General features: G+C 37.2%; 1 protein-coding gene across 3 annotated transcripts in view; it reads left to right on the forward strand.

The window, feature by feature from the left end:
- The window catches only part of TXNRD2 (thioredoxin reductase 2), a 40409-nt gene extending 16978 nt beyond the window's left edge, over nucleotides 1-23431 (forward strand). The window contains exons 12-18 of one of the 3 annotated variants that reach the window (XR_009278984.1): nucleotides 2427-2563; nucleotides 7863-7958; nucleotides 8178-8270; nucleotides 9049-9120; nucleotides 10906-11003; nucleotides 13247-13892; nucleotides 15111-16307. Coding sequence is in view for 2 of the 3 variants with exons in the window: in XM_058851804.1 (XP_058707787.1) it covers nucleotides 2427-2563; nucleotides 7863-7958; nucleotides 8178-8270; nucleotides 9049-9120; nucleotides 10906-11003; nucleotides 13247-13370 (620 nt within the window). In the remaining variant the exon portion in view is untranslated. Of the gene's footprint in view, nucleotides 1-2426; nucleotides 2564-7862; nucleotides 7959-8177; nucleotides 8271-9048; nucleotides 9121-10905; nucleotides 11004-13246; nucleotides 16308-17102; nucleotides 17149-22591 lie in introns of those variants that run through there. The other 2 variants (XM_058851805.1, XM_058851804.1) reach the window with 2 other exon arrangements.
- The last annotated feature ends 309 nt before the right edge of the window (nucleotides 23432-23740 follow it).

The following is a 23740-nucleotide window of genomic DNA, read 5'->3' on the forward strand; positions in this document are numbered from 1 at the left end:
AAAGATGAGATTATGGTGTGCTGTTAGAAGTGCAGGAGGCAGGTCACCTTTTTTAAGGGTCAGATTTGAGTTACACCTTTCTTCTAGATGTCTGGCATAATATTTTGCTGTTTTGAATGAAAGCTAAATCTAATCTTGTGTCCTGTACAATCACACACTCCAGTTCTTTGGCAGTTTCAGGACATCTTCAAACTAAAAGCACATGTGCTGATTTTAGGCAAAGGTGGGTGGGTTTGTGTGCCTGGTAGGATTTGGGATCTTAGAAATAAGCTGTGAAGTCATGCTCTCTTGAAGTTGAAAATGTGAAAAAATCAGGAGTTATGGGTATGAAATGAAAGTCCTTCTGAGAAATGGTGAGAACTGATTTTATAATAGTATGTGAATGTTGGGAAACATCAGAATTCCCTGAATTTGACACTACAGCCTACCAAGACACATTTATAATCATGAGACTACGCTCCTGAGTTTGAGATCAACCAAGATCAGTAAGTATAATTCTTGTTTATAGAAGTGAACCTGCATGGGGCTAAAGGCCAGTAGAGCTTCAGTTCAGTGTTTAAAAATTTTGGTTTTGCCTTCAAAAATAATAGTTAGGCAGTAAAATTGAGAGAGAAACTTCACTATGAGAAGCAACACCTTTTTTTTGTAATTCTTAGCTATTAATACCAAGCTGTACATATGTTAAAATAGACTGCAGTGGAAAGGTTAAGTGTTATCCTGCAGATTTGATAAACTCAACTGTTGTTGTCACAGATCTTTAAATGACTCTATTGACGGTTTTTCTTTTTTTCCTCTTTCAGTGCCTGCCATTGCGTGCTAAGTTTTCTCTTGGCTCAGCCTGGCAGGAAAAAGAGGAAACTAGAAAACCCCATTAGTTGTCCATTTGCAGAATACCCAGGCTTTACTCTCAATACACAAAGAAATACAACGGTAGGAAGTTGTTTCACATCCGAGCCAAGATAAGGTCCTGGAGGTTTATTATTTTTGTTGCCTGATAGCATCAGGACTGGGGAGCAGGGGGCAGAGAAGGAACAGCAGATCAACATCCCATGAGGACAACAGAAGGGAAGACAGACAGATAGCCAAGTGCCGACAGCTTCAGTCAGTGCTCCCAGAGGAAGTGTTGGTTTCACCAGATGAAATTAATACACAGAAGTCTTTACAGAGGCATTCAGATGTGACATTGTTTGAGGGGCCTGGCTATATGGCAGATGTATAAAGCCCTGAATCATATGTTTACATATAATTAGGTCTGTATTGACAAGCCAGGTTTTACTTTTGTTTAATAATTTCCTACATTAGCATCAAAGAGCTTGTTTTTATAATGAGAACACATTTCCCTTTTTATTTTGCTTTGCTAAAGCTCTGTATTAACATCAAATGCAAATCATGACTCACGCAAAGGAGACCTGTATGTGTAAATATATCCATATTCATTTAAGGCTTCTAAAACAGACACAATGTTTTAAAATTTCCTTAATTTGGATATATTCAGATAATTTTTTTTCTATGTGATCCTGTGTAACCTTAAAAATTTTGTGACTACCACATAATTTCACTGTGCTTATTAATTTTCAGACATGTTGGATAGAATTTAAGATTCCAATTTCTGGGTTAGGAATTGTTTCCTTAGATACTCTGTAGAAAGGTCAGTGTAACGCTGTTAAGACTTCAGTGATCTAAGGGGTAATTATGCAGAAAACACTACAAAAATAGATTTTTAAAATATGAGATCATTTGATGTGATTGGAATAGGAAGCTGTAATATAATCTGGGCTTGGTTGGATTTGCCTCATTTGTTTTTAAATACATTTAAAATGTTTCTAAACTCTACAGAAATAGCTCAAATGCAGTTTGAGATAACTAAATTAGCATTTAGGACTTGAGAGCAAAGTTGATAAAATTTTTCATCTAAGCTGAGGGAACTAAAAGTGTTTAAGATAAGTGTATCAAGATTACAAGAAACAAAGACTTCAGGGATGTTTAAAATTGAACAGCATTGTTAATAATTTTTTTTCAAAAGCTATACACAACACACTGTTGGCATGGAGCACCATTCGATTAATATTGAAATTTTCAGTGTAAGTTGCTTATTTTTTATATGTATATTTGTGCTACCTTAGGAAACTGAATTTAGACTGCTCAGTAAATATGAAATTATGTGTTTTTTGCAAAATGGATAACCCTCTGATGTCTGAGCAAAGGCAATAGTGATTGAGCTCCTTTCCAACAGAATGTCATACCCATACTTTCTACCCCTGCAACTTTCTCAGTATAAGTTTTCTCATATTTCTGCTTGGACTATCAAATAGAACAAAGTTCTTGGAGACCCACAGTGGAGGATGCCAGCTTTTTAGATTAACAGTGCTGAAGTTTTCCAGTGGCTTTTACTTTAATTTCTAAATTGTTTTTTTTTTTTCCTTAAGGCCGAGCCCCTGACACCAAAACTCTCAATTTGGAGACAGTTGGAGTGAAAACTAATTCTGAAACTGGAAAGATTATTGTTGATGCCAGTGAAGCTACTTCTGTTCCTCACATTTATGCAGTTGGAGACATAACAGAGGTACTGAGTCTACATAAACTATTTTACAATAACAGGAAGCCAACTTTGTTCCTGACTAATAACTAGTCCCCAGATGTAGTCATGCTCTAGTGTATATCTTGTGTTTTGCACTTTTTCACTTGGCAGGACTGGAGTGTTTATGCCAGCCACCTGGGTCAGTAATTTCCTTCACAGGGATCTTGTGAAGTATCTCAGCATGAGAGGTTATTGCTGATGTTTATCAGGGAGTGCATCATTGGTCAGAGGCTAATAATGATGTCTTTATCACTCTGATTATCTTTCTGTAATGTTTTTATCACTTTTGACATATGACTTCATACTGCCTGTGAATGCTGAGTGAAAGCAGTTCTTACCTTCTGTAGCTGAGTACATTTATTGGGGATGACCATGACAAGTTCTGTGACAGTATTTTGGGTGTTAATTGAGACTAATCACAAAACAGCTTTTCAGCTCCCTGATGCAAAATGCTTCAGACAAAAGTACTTTCCTCTAGAATAAGAAAAAGTAATTGCTGAAAATACTAAATGCATTTGAATTTTGTTCATGATTATTTTTAATAAACATGAAGGGTGTGGCTTTTTTTTGAGAAGGGGACATTATAACCTAAGCAAAATAATTTACTTGTTAGATAAAACCAGATTCTGTAGTTTTATTCTAGTGCTATTGATAATCTATAGTCACATATGACAAGAATGTCTTGTCATGCTAAATGTGCACTTAAATACTTTTAATCTGCCAATTTTCATTTTATATAAGAGCTCAGATTATTTGCTGTAAGTTGGGAATCCTCAAATATGTTGATTTCATAAAAAGTTTGTCTGGATTCTGAACTGTAGAGTTACAGGAGGATGTTGACATCATCTGCCTGCTGTGCCTGGAAAATTTGGACTATATGTATAATACAGAGCAATACTGGGCACTGAAGATACAGAGTTCTCTCACCTGTTACTGAAATTTATGGAATTGAGGCCTTTCTATCAAGACTGCTTCTCATATAGTGCAGGCATCTGCCTTACAAGTCTGATAAAGCTAAATACTGTAGCAATATCCAAACAGTGTATATATAGCATTTTAGAGAAATTTAAAAGATTTCTCATTCGGCTGTGTTTAAAATGTTTCAAAGGTCTCTCAAATGTGTAAACCTTACAGGTGCTTTTAGTTTCTGAAGAGATGTAACAGATTAAATGATGCCTTGGGAATAGCCCTGCTAATTTCTGACTGGACTCTGGAGCTGCCAGAGACACTTAAATCTCATAAATCTGCTGACCACTCCTGACCTCTTCCCTCTGTGTAGACATGTGTTTCTTCCTGTCTGTCTCCATCTTCGTGAGGACTTGCCATTTCCTTTTAAATTGTGTTAAATTTTTTTCCTTCTCAGATATTTCTCCTTTATTTTTTTATATCCCTTACTCTACACAACTTCTCTGTCCTGTTGTCCTGTCCAGTCACTCAGAGCTTTGGGATTTTGTAGAGTTCCTCTCCTTTCTTCTCATTTCACATGCAGATTCCCTCTGTAGTTGTCACTTCTTGCTCTCAGATACTTCCTAAAGTCCACTTTCTGCTCACAACAACCTCCTACACCTGCTTGTCCCCTATATATATGCCTTGGCTAGCCTCCTGCTTTCAAAATTTCCTTTTTAATTTCATCCAAGAAGTAGTTGTTAGAGGCTGTCAGGGCTTAGATTCTGCTGCTTATTTTGCTGCCAATCTGCAGTTATTTTGAGCATTTCCTTTTGGATGCTTTTTGTCTTCTGCTCTTTGAGGATTTAGTTTAAAAAGAAATATAATGTCGGAGGCAGGATGCTCTCCTCTTTCCTACTCTGGATCTAGAAAATCATGTCTTCATTTATTTGTCATTTTCATTTTGTTGTTAAAACTTGTATTTCCCTTTCCTGCTTTTGTCCTTATTAGTGCAGATTTTTGAACCTGATTGGTTCAATAGACACTTCTAAATATAAGTGTTAAAACCAGCAGTTTTTAACTCTTAAAAACACAGTTCTATGCTGTGCCCAGTGTACAGCTTGGAGACAAAATGAAAAAGTTAAGTCAGTGCTTGGTAGAATATTCCCTTAAACTATTATCTGCATATTGGCTCAATGCAGGGAATTAAAGAGATCATCATATAGTATTCATACATTTCAAGTGTTTAGAGATAAAAAGAAACACTGCCACTATCTTATCTGACACCAGCACAATGTGACCTGTATAATTCCACTTGCTAAGCAATGAAGTTTATTTTATTTGAATACTTAAATTAATTTAGTCCTTTTTAAAAAGCAGAATTAATTTAGATAATAAATTTCATTGGCATGGGAGCCAGCACTGAAACAAATTTCTGTGTTGGTGCATGTCTCAAAGTAACACACAAGAATCAAGGGCATCCTTCGAAGAATCACAAAGCTGCAGAGCTTGGTTGTGGTACTTTCTGGGTGTGACCTACCAAAAGAGCACAGGAAGGGGAATCTTGTTTCCTGTGAGTGAGTATCAATGGTCCCTAAGAATCACTGTAAAACTTATTTTTTCCTCTGGTGTTCCTGCTCAGGATTTCTCTTAGCTCTGCTCTCTCCCTGTCACAGTTTCTTTGCTACCATAAACTGCTTTTGCTCAAATTTTGCAAGTAGTTCCCAAGCCCTCCTCCCTCCTTTACTACTCCACACTGAATAAACACAGAATTTCTACCAAAAAGCAAGAACTGCTTTTCTTGTTTGAATTCAGTGCCTTGGCTGAAAGGGGAGTGAGAGAGGGGGCAGCTGAGTTTCCTGATTGCTCGGAATGACTGTTTTCATTTGGGAGTCCTACCCAGCTGGTATAAATGGGAATCTGTGTGTGCATGGGAGTCTTGTTGTACCTCTGTACGACAAAAGGAATCCTAATGTTACCCAAGATTTCATTTGGAATAAAAAGGGAAAAAAAATCTTCCTGATGTCCGTCAGTTTGTGTACCCTCAAAAAATATTATTCAAGTTTTGGTGAAATATTATTTTCAACTGGCAGGTGAAATTGCATTTCAGCATTTTCATCTTCTGTAATCAGGATCAGGAAGATCAAGCTGGAATTTTAGTTTGAATTCTTTTTTTTTCAGTGCTGATATAAACTCTCTGTGTTAAAATCCTTCCTTCAGTAGTGTTCTTGTTGAAAAGCATGGCACACACTATAAAGACATTTTCTCAGAAGGAGGTTTATCACATGGTCAGGCCGCTCTACATCTGTCATATTTCAAAGGCTGTTACAACAAAGATGTGTAGAGAAAGTGGAATGTACAGTATGTTGCTTTGAATAGAAATGAGACCAAAAAGAGTTGTGTTAGAACAAATACACATTACTTCAAAGCTTTTTAAACTCTCTTAGGACCATCTTGGTTAAATGTATAATCCACTGGAGGATTCTTATGAACAATTCGTATCCATAATTATCAGCAGAGTAGTTCTACACATGACTGCAACGTGAATGTTCATTTCAAATATTTACCAAGGAAGGTCTTTAAGTCATTGTTTATGAGGAATTGGGCTTTATCTGCATGGATGTTTTAGTAATTAGTTGGGTTTTATGGAATGCATGGCAGTGCTTTCACAATTTTATCTCTCGTTCCAATCTTCTATTCATTTCTGGAATGCCAAAACAACATATATTTCCTGCTACAGGAATGATTGGCAGAAATGTTTCAGGCAAATGCGTGTAAGAAAAAACAAATTTCATCTGGTAAATTACATTTACAGACTTGAAAGTCAAAATGCTGGATTTGAAAAATTGTGACTTGACGAATGTTGGAAAGAAAAAGCGATAGACTTGCAGCTTTGTGATTTGTCATGAGCTGTGGAGGAAAAATATATTAGCCTTCATTAACAATTAGAATTGTGATTTTTGTTATCAGGTTAGATATAATGTTTCAGATTGGTTTTTTGCAATTGAGCTTTTAAGTGGTTATTATTACAGATAAAAGGCTTGATGCCTATTAATATGTAGATAATTAATATGGTATGTGTACTGAAGAAAATGGTAGCTAATACACATACAGAGTCTGTCTACCAACATACAAAAAAAGATAAGCTGGTAGAGAAGAATGGATTCCAGTAAATGCTCAAAAACTTTAGGATAATGAAAAAAAGTGAAAAAGTTTGAATGTGCGAGATGGGGAATCTTTAATCTGTTTTCTGCTGAGAACTGCTTTTGAGACCTTATTGAATGACTTACTCCAAATGGGGCTTTGCAGGTGTGTGATAAGTGTTGTAGCTAAATAGGATGTGTATTAATCAAAACTACACACATTTTATAAAGTATTCCCTGTTGTGCCACAAAAGTGGTTCTCAGTTATGGCTTTCTTTTGTTTCCACATCATTCTTTCTGAATTTGTGACCTCTTTTCTCATGTCAGACAAGCATTTTGATGGTATGTCTTGGATGAACCCTTAACCAATGGTTTTTTTGTTAGATTTATGAACTTTGTTCAGTCTTACTAACCTATATGGACTGTTCTTCCTTGGGCTTGAAAATATTCCCTTGCAAATACCTTCAATTTTCAAAAACTTTTAAGTTCTTTAAAACCAGCTCTGCTGTTCTGATGCTCCAGTGGTGCTGTGCCAGCACTCAGAATTAAGATTCTGGCACATATATAGCACTGTTTAGATATAAAAAATAGCCAGGACTCATGGCTTGAACTGGAGCACATCCTGATCATATCCTGCTGTCGTTCCATTTCTCACTTGCAGGAAGTTTGCATTTGCCAATAGCAATCCCTTTCAAGCCTCTCTGTATCAGCAGAGCCTGAGACCAGCACCAGCTCACTCTCTAGGTCACAGTGTTAGCAAGACAGTGTTCCACTTTTCCAGTCCAGGACCAACAGAGGAAGTCAGTAAGAATGTCTACAAATAGCTAGGTTTTGTGCCTGTATTCTGTAAAAATGTGTCAGACAATTATTTTTTTTTTTAAAGGTCTGATGTTATAAGAACACTGTTGGTTTAACAAGGCTCTTCTTGCTTTAAAAAGACACTGAAAGATTTCCTCGTGGCTTACTTTGGAGAGAAGAGGTGAACAGTCGGCATGTGAATATGTGCTGCTTTTCTGGAGATGACATGATAAGATATAAAGATTTGACATATTTGTGACATTTTCCCCCCTTTAAGACAGATAGTAAACTTAAACTTTAAAGCATGTTTGGACAGAAATCATAATTGCTTTTTCTATTTGGAGCCCTGGCTACCAAGCTGGAATTCCAAAGGTTTGGCCTTCCTCTGACCATTGTCCCAGGAGAAATCTTTGGATGCCACTTCTCCTTAAGTTCAAAGTTTTGTGTTCTCTTTTTAGGGCCGTCCTGAATTAACACCCACAGCAATAGCTGCAGGAAAACTGCTGGCTCAGCGACTTTTCGGCCAGTCTTCAGAGCTGATGGACTATGACAGTGTGAGTTGTTACATCTTTTTTTCAGTAAGAACAATCTTTGGCTTTTTTCTTTTAAAGAATTTTTAAGCAATTGGGTTTTGTCACCTCGAGTCCAGCTTTGACAGCAGCCAAAGCAGAGGTGTGTGTGCCTGAGCTGCACCTCTCAGTCATGCACAGGTGTCTGCCAGGCAGCTGCTGCACATGGTTCAGCAGTAACACCTTCTGCTTCCTCCCAAACAGGTGCCTACCACAGTCTTCACTCCCTTGGAGTACGGTTGTGTTGGCCTGTCAGAAGAAGCAGCTGTGCAACGTCACGGATCAGATAATATTGAGGTACGAGAACATTTTTAATTTTCTAGTTGTTGTCAGAGTTGCCCTGTGGAAAGGCAGAATTTTCACTGCTCTATCAGGTCAAAATTTTGATCCCCAAAAATACTGTGTTTACAGTTAGGGAGTTGGTGTCTCCAGAAGGGCTCACAACTTCAGTAGTATTGCAGCTGGTCACAATGGGAACTGTTACCTATTGGGCTTAAAATTACTGATAGGGTGTGACAACTTTAAAGTAGCTGCCATTTTAGCAAGTTACATTGTGCAGCATCATTAAATAATGGTTATGTTACTTTCTACAAGTTACCCTTGAAAAGGTGTGTTGTGTTACTCTTACTCACTTGCCTCAGGGAAAACCTTTAATGAAAAAATAATTTACTATTCAGAATGCAAAAAATAGAGTGGATTTTTTTGTGGGATGCATTATTGTAGATATGAAAAGATTCTTGGATTTCATTATTTTCAGTAATCAAGGCACTGAACCTTTGGGAGAAGCTTGAAAATGCTAGTTTTTTTCCTTTAATTTGGTACATTAGTCTGAGTAGCATGATTTGTGAGAGTTTTTTCAGTTTTGTTTGTAATCTAATGATCCTCTGAGAAAGGTTTGTGTTAAGTTCTTACTGTGCTTTCCATAGTTTTCTTTAAAATAACTAACAGGTTATAAAGAAATCAATTTTTGTACAAAGGTATAAATATGTAGTAATAGTAGTTATTACAGTAATAAATACCAGGTTTTCACATAATAGTACTCGCTAACACAAAATGTTATTGTTTTTCCTACCAGGTATACCATGCATATTACAAACCTTTAGAGTTTACAGTGGCTGAAAGAGATGCAACTCAATGCTATATGAAAGTGAGTTTTGTGGGCTTTTAACTTGCTTTTAACTTAAAACAGGATATGGTACAGCCAATTTTAAAGAGCACTGTTTGGCAAAACATCTCAAGATGGATATTTTCTTGGTGACAGACATCTTGAAATTGCTGTATAGGTATTAGCATTTTTTAGAACTAACATTCTGCTGATAAATAACATCTTTGAACTGCTTTTAAGGTCCTAAGAAATATTTCAAAATCTACAGAGATCAATTTCTGCTTCTCCCAGCAAAGTTCTTAACTGGTTGCATGTAATATTTATGTTGACAATTAATATTTATATTGCAATATTTAGATCTCGCCAAAAGTATGATACCTTCAAGAATTAAACATGAGGCTTACAAAACTACAGTAATTATTCAGTCCCCACTTACGAAAATGAAAAAGCTCCTGGTTTAGACCAAAGTGCCGGACCTGAAAAGGGCCTTCTGCAGCAATCCAATTGCTTCAGTGTTGGAAATATTTTTCATGCTTTTGCCTACAGTAGAGAATATTAGATAAGATGAAGCATAGTGTTGGTAGAATATATAATAGTTTTCTTTTTCTTCCTTTTCTCCTCATCATCAGGGAACAGTCTTTTTTGCATAAATGTGTCCATCAGTTATATTATACAATATTTTATTGTTATGTAAGGAATATCCATTGTCAATAATTGCAAACAGTTTTTCTGACTGTATTTGTCAACTCTGAATTATGTAAATGCTTGCCTTAAGTGTCCCAAGTACCACTGTAACGAAGGTAATGATATGAAATTTTATGTATTCCCTTTGAATTATGTCAATTAGAGTAAATATTTAAGGGTGAAGTAGTAACAGCATAATAGTTGTTGAATGATACTTAATATAGTCCTTACTAAACTCTCAAAGCATATAAACATTTAACTTGAGTCTTTCAAACTCTATTGCAAGAATTTTTCCTTTAAAATACCTTTGTTTAAAGTCCCACATCAGGATTGCTGCTGTTCCTGGCATTCCTGATGAAAGAATTTAAGCTTTTACTGAATAGCAAACCTAGTAGATTAGTGATAATTTAATGCTTGATGGGAGGATGCAGGGAGAGACTGACTTTCTTTTCATAATTATAAAGATGGTGTCCTTACAGGAACTAAAACGTTTTCATTAAGTTCTCTAATAAAAGTTAAGTGTGCAATGACTCAGGCTGTCCTAGATGCTTATTAACCTTCATCTTTGGCTGCTTCTGAGACTCATCTCCTTTTTAGGTTATGTGTCCCATGTGGTAAATGTATCTCACCAAGCATGCTGCTGTGTTTACTGACTGGGTCACAAAGGCACAAAATATCCTGGAACTGGTAGTGGTCATCTGTGAAAATACAGCTGATAATGGTAGTGGTCATCCGTGAAAATACAGCTGATGAAAACAACAGCACAGGCTTGGAGAGGTGCTGAGGTGGCCACTCAGTGGAAAAGAGCACTGGTCTGGTCACCAGACTACAGAAAGTACTTTGAGGATTTCATACAAATAGCAAACAACAAAGTATTCAACACCAGAAATTATTATTGTCAGTGGCTCCCTCAAGTCTGAAAGGAATACACTAATAAAGCTTCAATTCAGGAAAGTGCTTAAGGACAATAAGAGTAAAACCTATTGAAGTCAGTAAGACTTAAGCAAGTGCATAAGTTTTTGGCACACTGGAAATAAACAGCTGAACTAGGATCTTGGGGCACTCCAGTTTCATTTAATTCATCTTCATGCCTTATCTTTAAGTGTTCTAAGGAAAGATCTTTTTGTGATGTATTGTTTTCAGATGGTGTGCTTACGAGAGAGGGAGCAACGAATACTTGGCCTTCATTTCATTGGACCAAATGCAGGCGAAGTTATTCAAGGATTTGCTCTTGGAATCAAGTAAGTACAAAAGAATGTCTCTAGCTTCTAAAGCCTGCTTCTTAAGTTATTGTAAGATTATAAAAGATAGCTGCCTAGTTCTGGCAACACTATAAAGAATGCATGCTTTTTGTTACTTTTATGGAGTATTGCACATATTTTCACTAAAAATACTGCAGTTCTTCATTAAGATGTACTGGATTTAGTTACTGTAATACTGGATATAGTTAGGGAACAACTGAGGGAAATATATTGTTCATTTGATACAGTTAAAGCAAAAAACAGAATTAAGCATTAACTTAACTAATGTAGTTTTTTCAGTGTAGCTTCTTTTGCATTCTGTGCACAGTATAGGAAATCACCATACAGTTTTGCAAGTTACTTCTTTAAAAATATATTTGTGCTTTTCAGAAAAACCTTTATTTACACCTGCCAAGCATTTCCTTTGCTAATCTCACCTTTCAATTTTCACAACCATGGCTTCTTAAAAGTTCAGCAAGGTTTGCATGAATTCTTATATCACTGGGGTATAAGGTAAATATAGTATAGTAAAAAAGAAACTTCTATAGGATGATGGGAGAGGGAAGTTACTTTTTTTTGAAGCGGTCTAGTAATTGTAATAAAAAACTTGTCCTTTTTGATCTGATCTTGTTTAAGATTTTGCTCAAATATTAATGTAGAACTCCTCCATTTGAAGGAGTAAGGAGTGATTCTTGGTCCTCTGGTTAAATGGAAAATTCTTGCTATGCTTTTTGTGCGCTACAATTATTTCTCATTTGTTTTTTCCTTTCCCCTTCTTATTGCTGATTCACATATTCAGAAACGTTGATTCCTATATTTACATTAAAAAATTATAATTTTTAACTCCCTCTTCAAAGAAAGTAGCCTGGGACATCATAAATCATCACCAGTTGTGGTGTCAGTTCATTTTCCTAAATTTGATCACCATTGTACTGCACATTTAGTCCTGCAGTTGTCAGTGACTATTATAAATGAAAAGCAGAAAGGATTAAGACGGCAGGACCACAAGTATCATGAGAAGAATATCTTGGAAATCACTGATTGCAGTGTACCCTCAGTACACATTTTCAACATGTGTTTGTAGTCCATTAATTGCCAGTGGTATAGATTCTAGAACTACATTTTTTAGGATGTCATTGTTTTGAAGTTTTATCCAAAATAACCATTGAAAAGGAAGCACATGAAACTGGAGTGCTTTTCTGCCTTGCTTGAGGGAAATGAAAACTTTAGCCACAGTAAGAGGTTTTCAGCAGGTCAGATTCCCGTATTGGTTTCTATTGCATTTCACAAATCCAGAGCTTTCAATGTGGAACCCCCACTGTAAAAGCTGCTCTTCTCTTTTGTCAAATATTAGATCTTGTTTCAGCCTCTCTGAAGGATGAGTTTTCATCTTCCCTCCCCACCCAGCACTCCAGTAACATCTGTGGTCAGCAAAGATCTTTTGCTTGTCAGTGCTTTTTTGGATGTAAGTGGAGACACCAGAAGGCATCTATGGCTTCCTTCCCTGTATTTTGTAGAGAGAGATAACATTATTCCATAGAGAGTTTGAAACAATCCTTAAATTTAGGGCCATTTCAGCTATTCTTACAGCATGGCCTGCCAGGAATAGCAGTTCAAAAGAAAGTCATCAAATCTTAAGAATGTTACTGGACAAGTAAGGGAATTAAGCAAGTGGGATTGTAGTGTAGGGGGTTTTCAGTGAGTTTAGTTTGCTTGGTTTTTTTGTTTTTTCAAATAAGAGACCTTTTTTTAGTCGCTTATAACATTGTTTAGTGTAAGCACCAGAGACTTTAAGTTCATGGAAGAATATCATGGTATTATTTCCTTCAGCAGATTCTTTCCAACAGTTCTAATTAAGATTTTCTTCCTCCGTGTGTTGTGTGCATTTTTTCCATCTGGAGTTAGTGAAACACACATGTATGTACAAGAAAAGCTGAAGGTTGCAGTTTTGTCACATGTTTTTGCCACAGGCTCAATTGTGACTTAGGGTAAATTGCTTAATTCTCTCTGTCTCAACTCTTAAGACAATTCTTTCCTACCTCAGTGTTGGGAAGCTGGGCGTCTACGTGTTGTGTAAGTGCCTGAGAAATAATAGACAGCATTGTTTGAAGAACAAATGCAACTCCTCTACCTGATCAAATGGACAAGAGCATAATTACTTTGATGTTTTAGTACCTTCTAGCTGCTTCAGGTGTATAGCATGACTTTGTGGGTCATTTTTTGTTACTGCTGTTTTTTGGTAGATGTGGTGCTACGTATCCTCAGATGATGAAGACGGTTGGCATTCACCCCACCTGTGCTGAAGAAGTTACCAAGTTGCACATTACAAAGCGTTCTGGCCTGGATGCAACAGTCACAGGCTGCTGAGGTTAAATACCATCCCTGGAAAGAAGGAAAAAAAGCACAAAACATATTTGTAAAGAAAAGGGGCACTTGAAGTTGAAACAGCTTTAATGGTTCAGGTTACAGGAATCTTTCTTGTTCTCCTTGTAGAGAGCTTTTTCTCACAGCCAGAAGTTTTCTTTACACCATTACAGTTCTAAAACCAATGTAGTCCTGCTGCAACAAATCTCTCTTTCTAAGTGCCTAGAGCTCTTCTGTTGCAGGGAGCTAGGGAATGATCACAGTATTTTATATGTAAATATAACTAAAGCCTGTGACATCTGAAACCATCTACAAATGAAGCAGTTGTCATTTGGGTTTCCCTGCTGGCATGACTGACTGCCAGCAGAAGAGTCTCAGATGCTGGGAATCTGACAGGGCATCCCTTAGAAGTTTGGCGGGATGCTTTGCCCTGCATGCTTGGATTGCTCATTACTGATCCTAATATTGTACACTGAGACTCTGCATTCACTAGTGGAAACAAATTCCTGGAGTGGGCAACAAAGGGTAAGCAGTTATCTTTGGGTTTTTTCCTTTAAATGTAATATGTAAAGGAATTTAATAGAAAATCACCTGAAGCTGTACTGCTTCTGGAAAAATCATAATGGATTAATCAGTAGCAGCCTGGTCACAGTGTTATGGTGAGGACTGAGAATGAATGATCTCAGAGGTGCTAAAGGATGAGTTGGATTTTATGGTGGCGCCTCTGCCTACTCCTGAAATTTTTAATTCAGCTCAGTCCAAACTAAATTGATACATCTCACAAATTACTGCTTGAACAGAGTATATTAAGCTGACAAGTTGAGTAAAACCTCTAATAATCCACCTTACGCCGCATTTTCTGTTTTATAGAATGCAGAAATATGGCTGACACTGAAATATTTTCTTGGTTTGTTTTTAAGACTTTCTTACTGAGGAGCTGGAGACTATATCTGAACTGACTTATGTCTGGCTTTAATAAGACACGTTACTGAAGGGAACTGCATTAAACAGTGATCCAGAAAAGAAATTATCCTGCCCTAAGCAAAGATATAAAATAATCATCTGCAAGCTTTTCTTTCTTTTTTTTTTTTTTCCCTCATCTACTGGCCCGAGTAAGAAAGCACTACCCTGTTGCAAATTCCTGCAGATTTTCGTGCTCTCCAGAAGGGGGAGGTGCTGGCTCATCTGTGGCTGGAGAGGAAAAAATCTGAGTGAAGCTTCTTGTGCAGAACCTTGTTAAGAGGTAGCTTGACAAAGGCAAACACAAACCAAACTGCGCTGAATTTCAGTCCCAGTCACAGCTGCAATATTTTGATGAGCACAGTCACAGTTTCTTGCACCCTTTACAGCAGAATAGAGCACATTGGAAGAGACCAGCTTCAGGTGAAACAAAATATATCCTTTTAGCAGTTAATTGATATCAGTGTTTTATGTGTGGAATTTGTTATTTTCAGTCCAAATTTGTTTCAGTTTTGAAGAATAGTCCCATAATCATGTATATATCTGCTGTTTTAATTTGATTGGTATTTCACTGCTGCAGCAACACAGACAAATGGTTGGCTTATATCAAGTGTGAAATAGGATTTAACAGCATTTATCACACTCTAATTGATATGAGAATATTAAGTTTTCATTTTTTATTTTTTTTTTAACTTTAACAACAAAAGAAATCCTTAATGTTTTGTCTACAAATTTGCCTGATTTTTTTTTTTTTTTGGTCCATGATTCTGGTCCATGAAATAGGAAGAACCGATACAGTTGGACTACAAGTGGCATTCCCTTTCAGATCTGCTGATGCTATTTTTCATCTGGGAAGTCATCCATAAGTTTGTAGTTGACAAGAAATATTTGGATTGGAAGTGTTGTTGAAACAATGCCTGAATTTTGCAGCTGCCTTTAAAAGAAATGATGAAGACTTTATATAAGTAGGTGCATACCTGAACATTCAGAAGTTTCTGTTTCCTTTAATAAAGGGCCTTATGAGTATGATGCAGCCGAAATCCTTGCTAGACTTTCCTCAGCTGTTTACAAAAAAAAGAGTTCAGGGTAAATTAGGGTTTCTTAAAATGTTTTACTTAATATTTCAAAATATGGAGATACAGCCTAATAGAGATTTTGCTGTGAGAAACAGGTCACTTCTGACAAAACTCTACCATTTATGCATGTGAGATTTTCTTTCTAGTGATTACCTATTATACTTCCTTTTATTTCCCAAAAATGAAAGCATTGGTGTTTAACAATGTAAAATCTGCTTCTCATCTCTGCCCTAGCAGTGCATCCAGCAGAAGGAATTGTCTGTCCCTGCAGACAAATCAATGGAAAGATGAGTTAATTTCATTCATCACAAAGTTCAAATTAGTTATTTGGGACAGCATATAGAGAGATCTCAAGGAAATGTGTTCTCAGTGTATATACTGTGAAACAAAGGCATGTTACGGTTTTCAGAAGAAGCAGAACTGTCTTGGTTTTAGAATTGCTGAGTGGCCAGCATGAAATCATTCCTGTCTCTTCAACAGCAGCCTGGTTCTGTTCCTCATTTAGTGGAAAATGCTGTTGCCCCTTGAAGTAAAACTAAACATACAATCCCACCTACATAATAATGTCAGAATCAACAGCAAGACAGAATAATGACAAATATTGTGATTGTGCTTATTTTCCTGAAGGATTCACCCAGGGATGGTGCTTAAGAATTGCTTTTAAGAGCCTGACTAATGTAAATTGAAACAATTGATGTACATTGCAACTTACTGATTGCATGTGAAAATGTACAAAAAAAAAATGTAGTCAGGCTTCTTAGGATGCCAGCTGATGAGGATTTGTTTGTCAAACCACACCATGGTGCAAACAAGTCTGAGCTTTGCTGGGTCCCTCATATGTGTGATCCAATATTTATTGTGTTGTGAATTACTTAATGAATAAAGAATATTTTTTTCTAGTAAATGTGTGATTGCACTTGCTTAATTTTGTAGATATGATTTCTGCTTACAGTAGATATATTTTTTGATCTTAATACTCTCTCTATTGGTTGAAGTATGTATTAAGGAAACAAAATAGGCAGATTCAGACCTTTTATTAAGGAAATGTTGATACCTCTCTGTATCTGTGTGTAACCTGAATAACCATTGAGATTCTTCCAGGTTGGATGGCCTCTTATTTTAAATTTAAATTAAGAGAACCTGTAGACTTGGTAAGTATTGTCTTGTTTACTCCAGTTAACAAGGTCTAACAGGTATTTTCATTGTCCCTGCATGCTTCTTGAAGTCTTGTCAAGAGTAAACACCCTTAGTGCAGTCAGAGTATTATACAGGGCTACAGTATTCTACATGAGCTGTTCATTTTTGGGCTTAAACGAGAACACAGAGTGGAGAAAATGCATAACTATACAAAGCAAATTAGTAGCTGTGGGTACTGCTAGGTAAAAATATCAGATAATTAATAGAGAAATGACTAGCAAAATATATTTAGAATGCTGAGAAGCTTCTCTGTCAGAAAAGTAAGGGGGTACATTTTTAAATTCATCTCAATTTTCTTTTATGTCCTAAAGTCCACTGATTTTGATGAGACGTGCCCATTAAGTCAGGTGATACTGAGCTTCTGAAATAGGCTAGTTTAGTATTGCTTCAGTATATGCCCTGGATTTGATGGTGAGAATGAATATTGACTTCACTGTATATAAAGGCATTCCTATTTCTGCATTTTTAATCTATTTTAATTTCCTGAAATATTTCATTGCAGGTTCTAATTAGAATAGCTAGTAACAGTGGCTTAAAAAGGGACTAAGGTAAGGCTAATTCTTGATTATTTTTTGCTTATTTTCATATATCACTTAATCCCAAAGCAAAAAGAATAACAGATGAGCATACAGACAAAATAAATTTGGAATAGAATTTAGTGCATTATTTATATTATACCTAGTGATAAAGTGTTGTGTACAATTAAGTTTTGCCTTTTTCCATTTTTGCATGTACTGTATTTTGTTACATCTACTGAAAATTGTTTTGACAGTTTAGATTGTTCCAGACCAGGAGCTGGAAAAGATACTTCAGTACAACAGATACACTTTTTTTGCTATATGGTTATTCTGATAAAAACATAAAACCCATAGATGCCATAGTGTTTCTAACCAAAGCAGTTGAGTATTGTAAAGACTTTTGAGTTTGAAGAATTCTCTTCAGAGGCTCATGTCTGTCTAACAGACTAGGCAGTTCTGTGCCCATATAAATTGCCATTTGTCTAAATGCCAGTGACATCAGTGTACTCAAAGTTAATGTTGGCCATTAATTTCAGTGAGATGCAAGTATGTGTCTTAAGTGCTTTGTTAAAGGGGAATCAATATAAGCATATGCCAAAATATCTTTCATTATTACAGTTGGGGAACAGGCTGCAATTATGATTTAAAACATAAAAGGTACAATAGACATCTATGATTAGGCAATGAAATATGCCTTTAATAAGCATAGTGCAGACAGTTTGTTTTGCAATACCTAAACTTGCAATACGTAAACGTATAAAATCCATTGACTTTTTCATTCTTTCAGATCTGTGTGCTCTCTTTTAAGAGAGGTTTTTTACTTTAATGCACAAAGTTTTCCTGATGTTCTTCCAGCAGAAAGGCTGGGTTTGTATGCATTTATTCTAGTGCCAAACTTGGATTTTACTGGGAAAAGAGGAAACAACAGAGCAGACCTTTTTTCTTTCTTTTTTTTTTTTTTTTTTGTTTTCCCAGGGCAGCATGCAACAGATATGCTGTAATTACTCTAACTGATTTTTTTAAAAATTGAATATTTCTGTCCACTACATGTCAAAGAGCTAATTATGTTTCCGTTGTGGTACTCAAAGTCAATATTGTCAGCTCTTCTTAGTTCTAATCCTCTACATTGAATTTTGATGGGCCAGGTGAAATATCCCCTTCAGCACCTTACTGCAATTCTTGTCAATCATCTTGCCATGAAAAACATGCATATTACAAAGGCTTTGGCAACACTGCATCTGATTTCAGTCTTTAATCTTATATGCACCTTAAGAAAACATCATTCCAACTACTGACATTCTGTTTGGGACATGAATGGGATCCTATTTGCTGTGGGAAACAAAAGAAAATTATCTAATCTTTAATGGATATAATGGAACTCTTAGGCCATCACAGTGTAAAGGCTTAGTAAACCAGAGATCTAGGAAGAAAACAATTATGATGGTGAACTGATGAAGAAATTAAGCAGAATATCTCAGGTGAATAAGAAAAAACGCATTTATTTATTAATAATGTAATTATAAAATATTTTGCTTCAGGCACTGTTGGACTGAGGAGAGTGTCTTTTTTGGAACCCCTAGACTTTCTCTGCAAGGAATGCTGTTCATGTAGTGCATTTCTGAGCATGGTACTGTGTGTGCCACTTTTTTTGTTGTTTCTTATAGACAAGATCTAGCACATCTAAAATCTTCTGGTCCTACAATGGAAAATTAACATCATTCTCTAAGAAGCTGGAATATAAACTAATAAGGCAGATTTCCAGAATCTGATTGCATCAGTCAGAAAGATATAGTATGAAGAGAAAAGTGGATATTCCCTGGGGGGAGTGTGAAATGAAGACCAGTCTTGTTTGAACAAGGTGCTGTGCATTGTTAGCTGGGTAGAGATATTGGGAGTTGCAGCCTGTCAGAACCAGCATCTCCAAGGTGGGGGTGGGAAATTTTTCCAGGTAGAAGTCTCAGCAGTTTGTAATAGAGTACGTCCAATATATTAATACATTTATTTAAGCAAATCCTTTATACTTCATGGAAGATGAACTATACCCTTAACCCTTACTGCACCTCCTGCCCTGTTTTCTTTCAGATCATATCAGACCAGAAAGACTGTTGGGTTTTTTCTGTCCTCCTTTCCTTTACTTTAAAGCAATATGGGAATCGGGCTTCTTATTCTTTGTTTCAGCATAAAGCCAAAGACCAAGATCCCTCTACTTAAATCTTTCACAAGGAGACTCTTTTTCCCAAGGCTCTGCAAGGAATTAGCTAGGTGGTAACAACTCAAACAAATCTAAGCTATAGATACCTTTTCAGTCCTTGTCTATTAGAATATTGTGTAACTGCAGTAATATAAAATACCAAGGGAAAGAAAACAGTGAAAAAAGACCAGCTTTAGGCTTTAAACAAAAATTGACATAATAAATAAATGTTCCCTTCTTTGTTGGCTCCCTGTGACGGAAGGCCCAAATGCATTTTCCATGGTGTACTCACAACAAAACAGTTAAAATAGAAAGCTTGTTTTACTTTGATCTTTTTCTAATGTGTGAATGAAATGCAATGCAGCCAACCAATATTCTGTTCACACTGTGTCAGAGCAACAGGTTAGAAAGCAGCTTTTAGGTTTATGCAGGAGGCTGAGCTCAGAAATCTTTATTTAAACACCTTTGTTCAACAGGAACAAAGGATTGAGCTTTGGCATTTTTATTTAATCTTGATAATCTTCCTATTTTTCCCACTCTCAAATGATCAAGAGGAAATGCATTAATTTTCAACTTCACACGAAGGCAGATTGTACAAACACAGCTGAAAACATCAGGAAACACATGCATTTTCCTTAGAGAAATGGAGTCAAGTAATGTTCTGCTGGCAAGAGACTCCTGGATAATTTGGAAGGTGTTAGGCACAGCAGTTTGGGCAGCAGGGTGTTCTCACTGATAGCACTGTTCAGTTTGGCTGTCTTAGATGAATGACTCCTGTAATGTAGAAAGCAGAAATTATTAACCATATGACAGGAAGTAATTTAAAGAACACAGGCTGCTTTGGAGACTTAAATAATGGCTCTTAGATTGTTAAAGGATATTTTTTTAAATTCATTTAACTTACACCACACCAAGATCTAATTAAGTCATGGCAGCAACTTTTGATTTTTGCCTCTTTAATTTTCTTTGAGTTTATTTCTTAGACATATTTCAAACACAGGAGAAGTCTTGACACTTCAGACTTCGCTTGCATTTCTGTCCTCGTTCATTCTATGTATATCCAAAGTTTCTAAGAGTTTCAGGTCAGGACTCTGCTTCTCTTTCTTAATTAAGGATTTAATTGTTATCCTTGAATTTTTCTTGTTCCACCTTATTGCAAGAGGCCCATTCTATTTTACTTAGCTACATTTAGCCCTATTTAGGTGTTAATAAATGAAGTCCCTTTTGATGGGGTAAGGGTCCAATGTATTCCTAAGAGAGGATTTTGGGATTTTCTGTTTGCATCTTCCTTTAACTCCCTTGTATTTTCCAAATCTGGAAAGGCCATAGCTCCAGAGGAAGCGATTCTAAATAAGTCCTGTCCATAGCTGTGGTATTTTCCCCCTTGAAGAATGAGAGACCAACCATTTGTGAGTGTTTACAGCTGGACCTTCTGAAAGGCATCATTTTTCTTTAATGACAAAATACATCAGATTCACAAGCTGTGACAGCAGTGCCTTGGGCTTCCCATGACAGTGGCAAAGTGGAATATCTGATGAAATTTGCTTGTGAAATGCAAAGCTGCCCTTTTTGTCACTGAGGTTACTGAGAGAAAACTCTGAGGTCTTGCAGTTTTTGTATTGATTAGCAAACTCTCAAAGTGCAAAAAGCTACCCTGGAGTGATGAAATTGTTCATGTGTGGGCTTAAACATCCTTGTGAGGCCACCTCATTGTCTTATGCTCTAATTCTGGAAGTCTTAATATTTCCCAAGTTCACAAGTTGGGTGAACATTTGCTTTAAGCTATTATGTTGAGCCCTAGGACCAGCAGAGGGGGGTGCCCCCTTGGATGTACATTATTGATTGAAGTACTCTCCCTCACTGTACTTCAGTGAAGTGTAGCCAAGAACAACAAGATAAGAATTAATGTGACAAGGGAGTTCCTCAGACTTTGCCAGTGCACATTAGCCTGCCTGAAGAGAAAAAGAAGCTGATACTTGAGGCTTTTGAGTTGTGAAGGGTCTGGTCAGTCCTTGAAGGGGAAGCACATGAATGGCCCAGTTGTCATCGCATTTTATTTTTCCTCCAACTTTGACTAATGGTGCATTTCCTCTGGCCTCCCACGGGCCATCCGTGGCTGACTTGCTTTGTCACTCTTCACGTCGAGTCGCTGCCTTTACTGTCCACGCTGTTCCCATGGCGGGAAGCCGGTGTCCTCTAAAGAAACGCACAGGCACAAACCATCTGTCATTCTTCCACTCCTCTTTCAAGCCACCACTTCCCATATTGTGTGGCCTTGCAGGCTGAAAGCAATTTGCCTCCCCCTGCATGCCTGGAGTACATGCCAGCTCTCACCCCACTTGATAAGGGACCGCCCAACACTGCCTGTAAAAATACTAATGGGCATCTCCCAGTTGATAACCAGCTCTGCCTTTTTATTGTGCTCATGGGATGATAAGTTGTCTGGATCAACAAGGAATTGTCCCTTTTTCAAGCAAAGTTATTAGGGTCAAATTAGGTGTGAGTTGTGAAATTAATCATTGCAACCACAAATAATTTGTAGTGTGCTATGGACAAAGGAAAAAAAAAAGAAAGACTAGAAGAGGAAATTATTGTAGGACACAAAGAACCAAAGTGATTGGGAAAGAGGGAGGAGAGAATGGCTGGCAGTGCTGTGCAGGATGTTGAGCTAGACCTGTAGGCTGTGCTGGATTTGGTCTCATGCACCTGTGGACTGTGAGATAATAGAACAAGGTTCTTTAATGTCATTTGAGAGTCTGAGTTAATCCACACACAAGATGTCTTAGAGAGAGAAAGATACCTGACTTTGCACCAGAAACACTGCTTTTATGCAAATGCAAGTTGATTATATTCCTTGCACATCTCCAGATAATCTGAATCATGTGAATCTAATCTCTCCTGGAAATGAATAATGCAACATCTACTGAAAAGCCTCCATTTTCTTTTCTGGGGTGAGAAGCCTGAATTTTGTACTGAAAATACGAATCCAAAGGTGTGCTGAAATTGCTTGGAAATGCTGGAAAGCTATTCTCATTTCCTGTAACTCTCACCATGTTGGCCCTTTCCCATGGCTAAGCCCCAATTCTTAGCCAGCCAGAATGAAGTGGCAGGAGAAATTCACTCTCTCTTTCGTCTTCTAGTGTATCTAGGAAAGAAAGAATTAAGACTTTGAACCATTAATTCCTAAGTCTGTGACTTGATTTGCTGCAGTAGAAACTGTGTTTTAAGGGTTTTGTCTTCTCTTGCCAAAGCTAATTGTTAATTGCATCTTCTTTTCTCCAGCCGCTGCCACAAGGAATGACTGCCTTCTGTGCTGATGACAGATCTGCCCCTCTGCTATCAGACACTGCTTTTGCCATCTCAGTTTCCTTAGAATTGCCTCTGCCTGGAAGCCAGTGGAGCAGCCGTGCTGGGGGCAAAGCAGTTCTCTGAGGAGGATGATGATGGATGACAGAGTGATTCCCTTCCACATGGCTGGGGCACTGAGGTTGTGTTAATTTTTTATCCCCTCCCTAGCATCCCAGTTTTCCTACTCTGAATTGTTAAAACAAATCTTGGTTTTGCTGTATGAACAACACACAGATGCTATAGTGACTTGAAAAAACATACTTTATGGCACAGGATGCAATGCATCCCTTAGTCAAAATCATCAGGAAAGAGATAATTGCTACAGGTGGCAGAAGCAGAGGCTGGATGGCCATTAGAGGGTACACAAGGAATAAATTTGAATGCCTCTGCCAAATTTTTAGTGTTTGTACCAGAGAAAAGTTGCTTCTTTTTCTCTCATTACTGTCATATATGGGATTTTGCTCCAGTTCTCATACTGGCCTCCCTCCTGTGCTAAGGGAAGTAGCAGGTCTGGCATTCCTACTGCTCTGAGGTTCTCTTGGGCCCTGGGAGTGGGTTTGCAATGATGTAGCTAGACTGGCACAAAACTCTGGCCATGTACCAGCACAAAGCAAAGTTTGTCTGGAAGCAACTTGCTCTGAAAAATATCTGCAAGCAGTATAGATGCCCTCATGGAGATGGGTTCTCAGGACTGGAACTCAGCCATGTTGAGAATCAGCTTTGTGTTGATGTACTTCCCTGAAATAGTCTTTAATAGTTGAACAGTCCTGAGCAGAGATCATATTTCCAGTTTGGGATTCCCTTTATACAGCTTTCATTAATACAGGGATTCTCCGCAATCAGAGACCAGCACCGCAGAACAGCTGGATCCATTTTGGCCTGACAAGGGGCATGGGCATTTTTTTATATATATTTATGGCTTTTGTGAACATTCAAAATGCTTTTTATAAATATTAAAAATAATCAAGGGTTCTGGAAAGAATTCATCCTGCATTACCACCATCTGCAGGAGTTCTTCCATCTTCCTCTAGAATATGCATTACTAGCTGACACTGTGAACTAACTGGTCCAGGCTGGGAATTC

Source organism: Poecile atricapillus, chromosome 16 (assembly GCF_030490865.1).
Source record: "Poecile atricapillus isolate bPoeAtr1 chromosome 16, bPoeAtr1.hap1, whole genome shotgun sequence".
Taxonomy (NCBI): Eukaryota; Metazoa; Chordata; class Aves; order Passeriformes; family Paridae; genus Poecile; species Poecile atricapillus.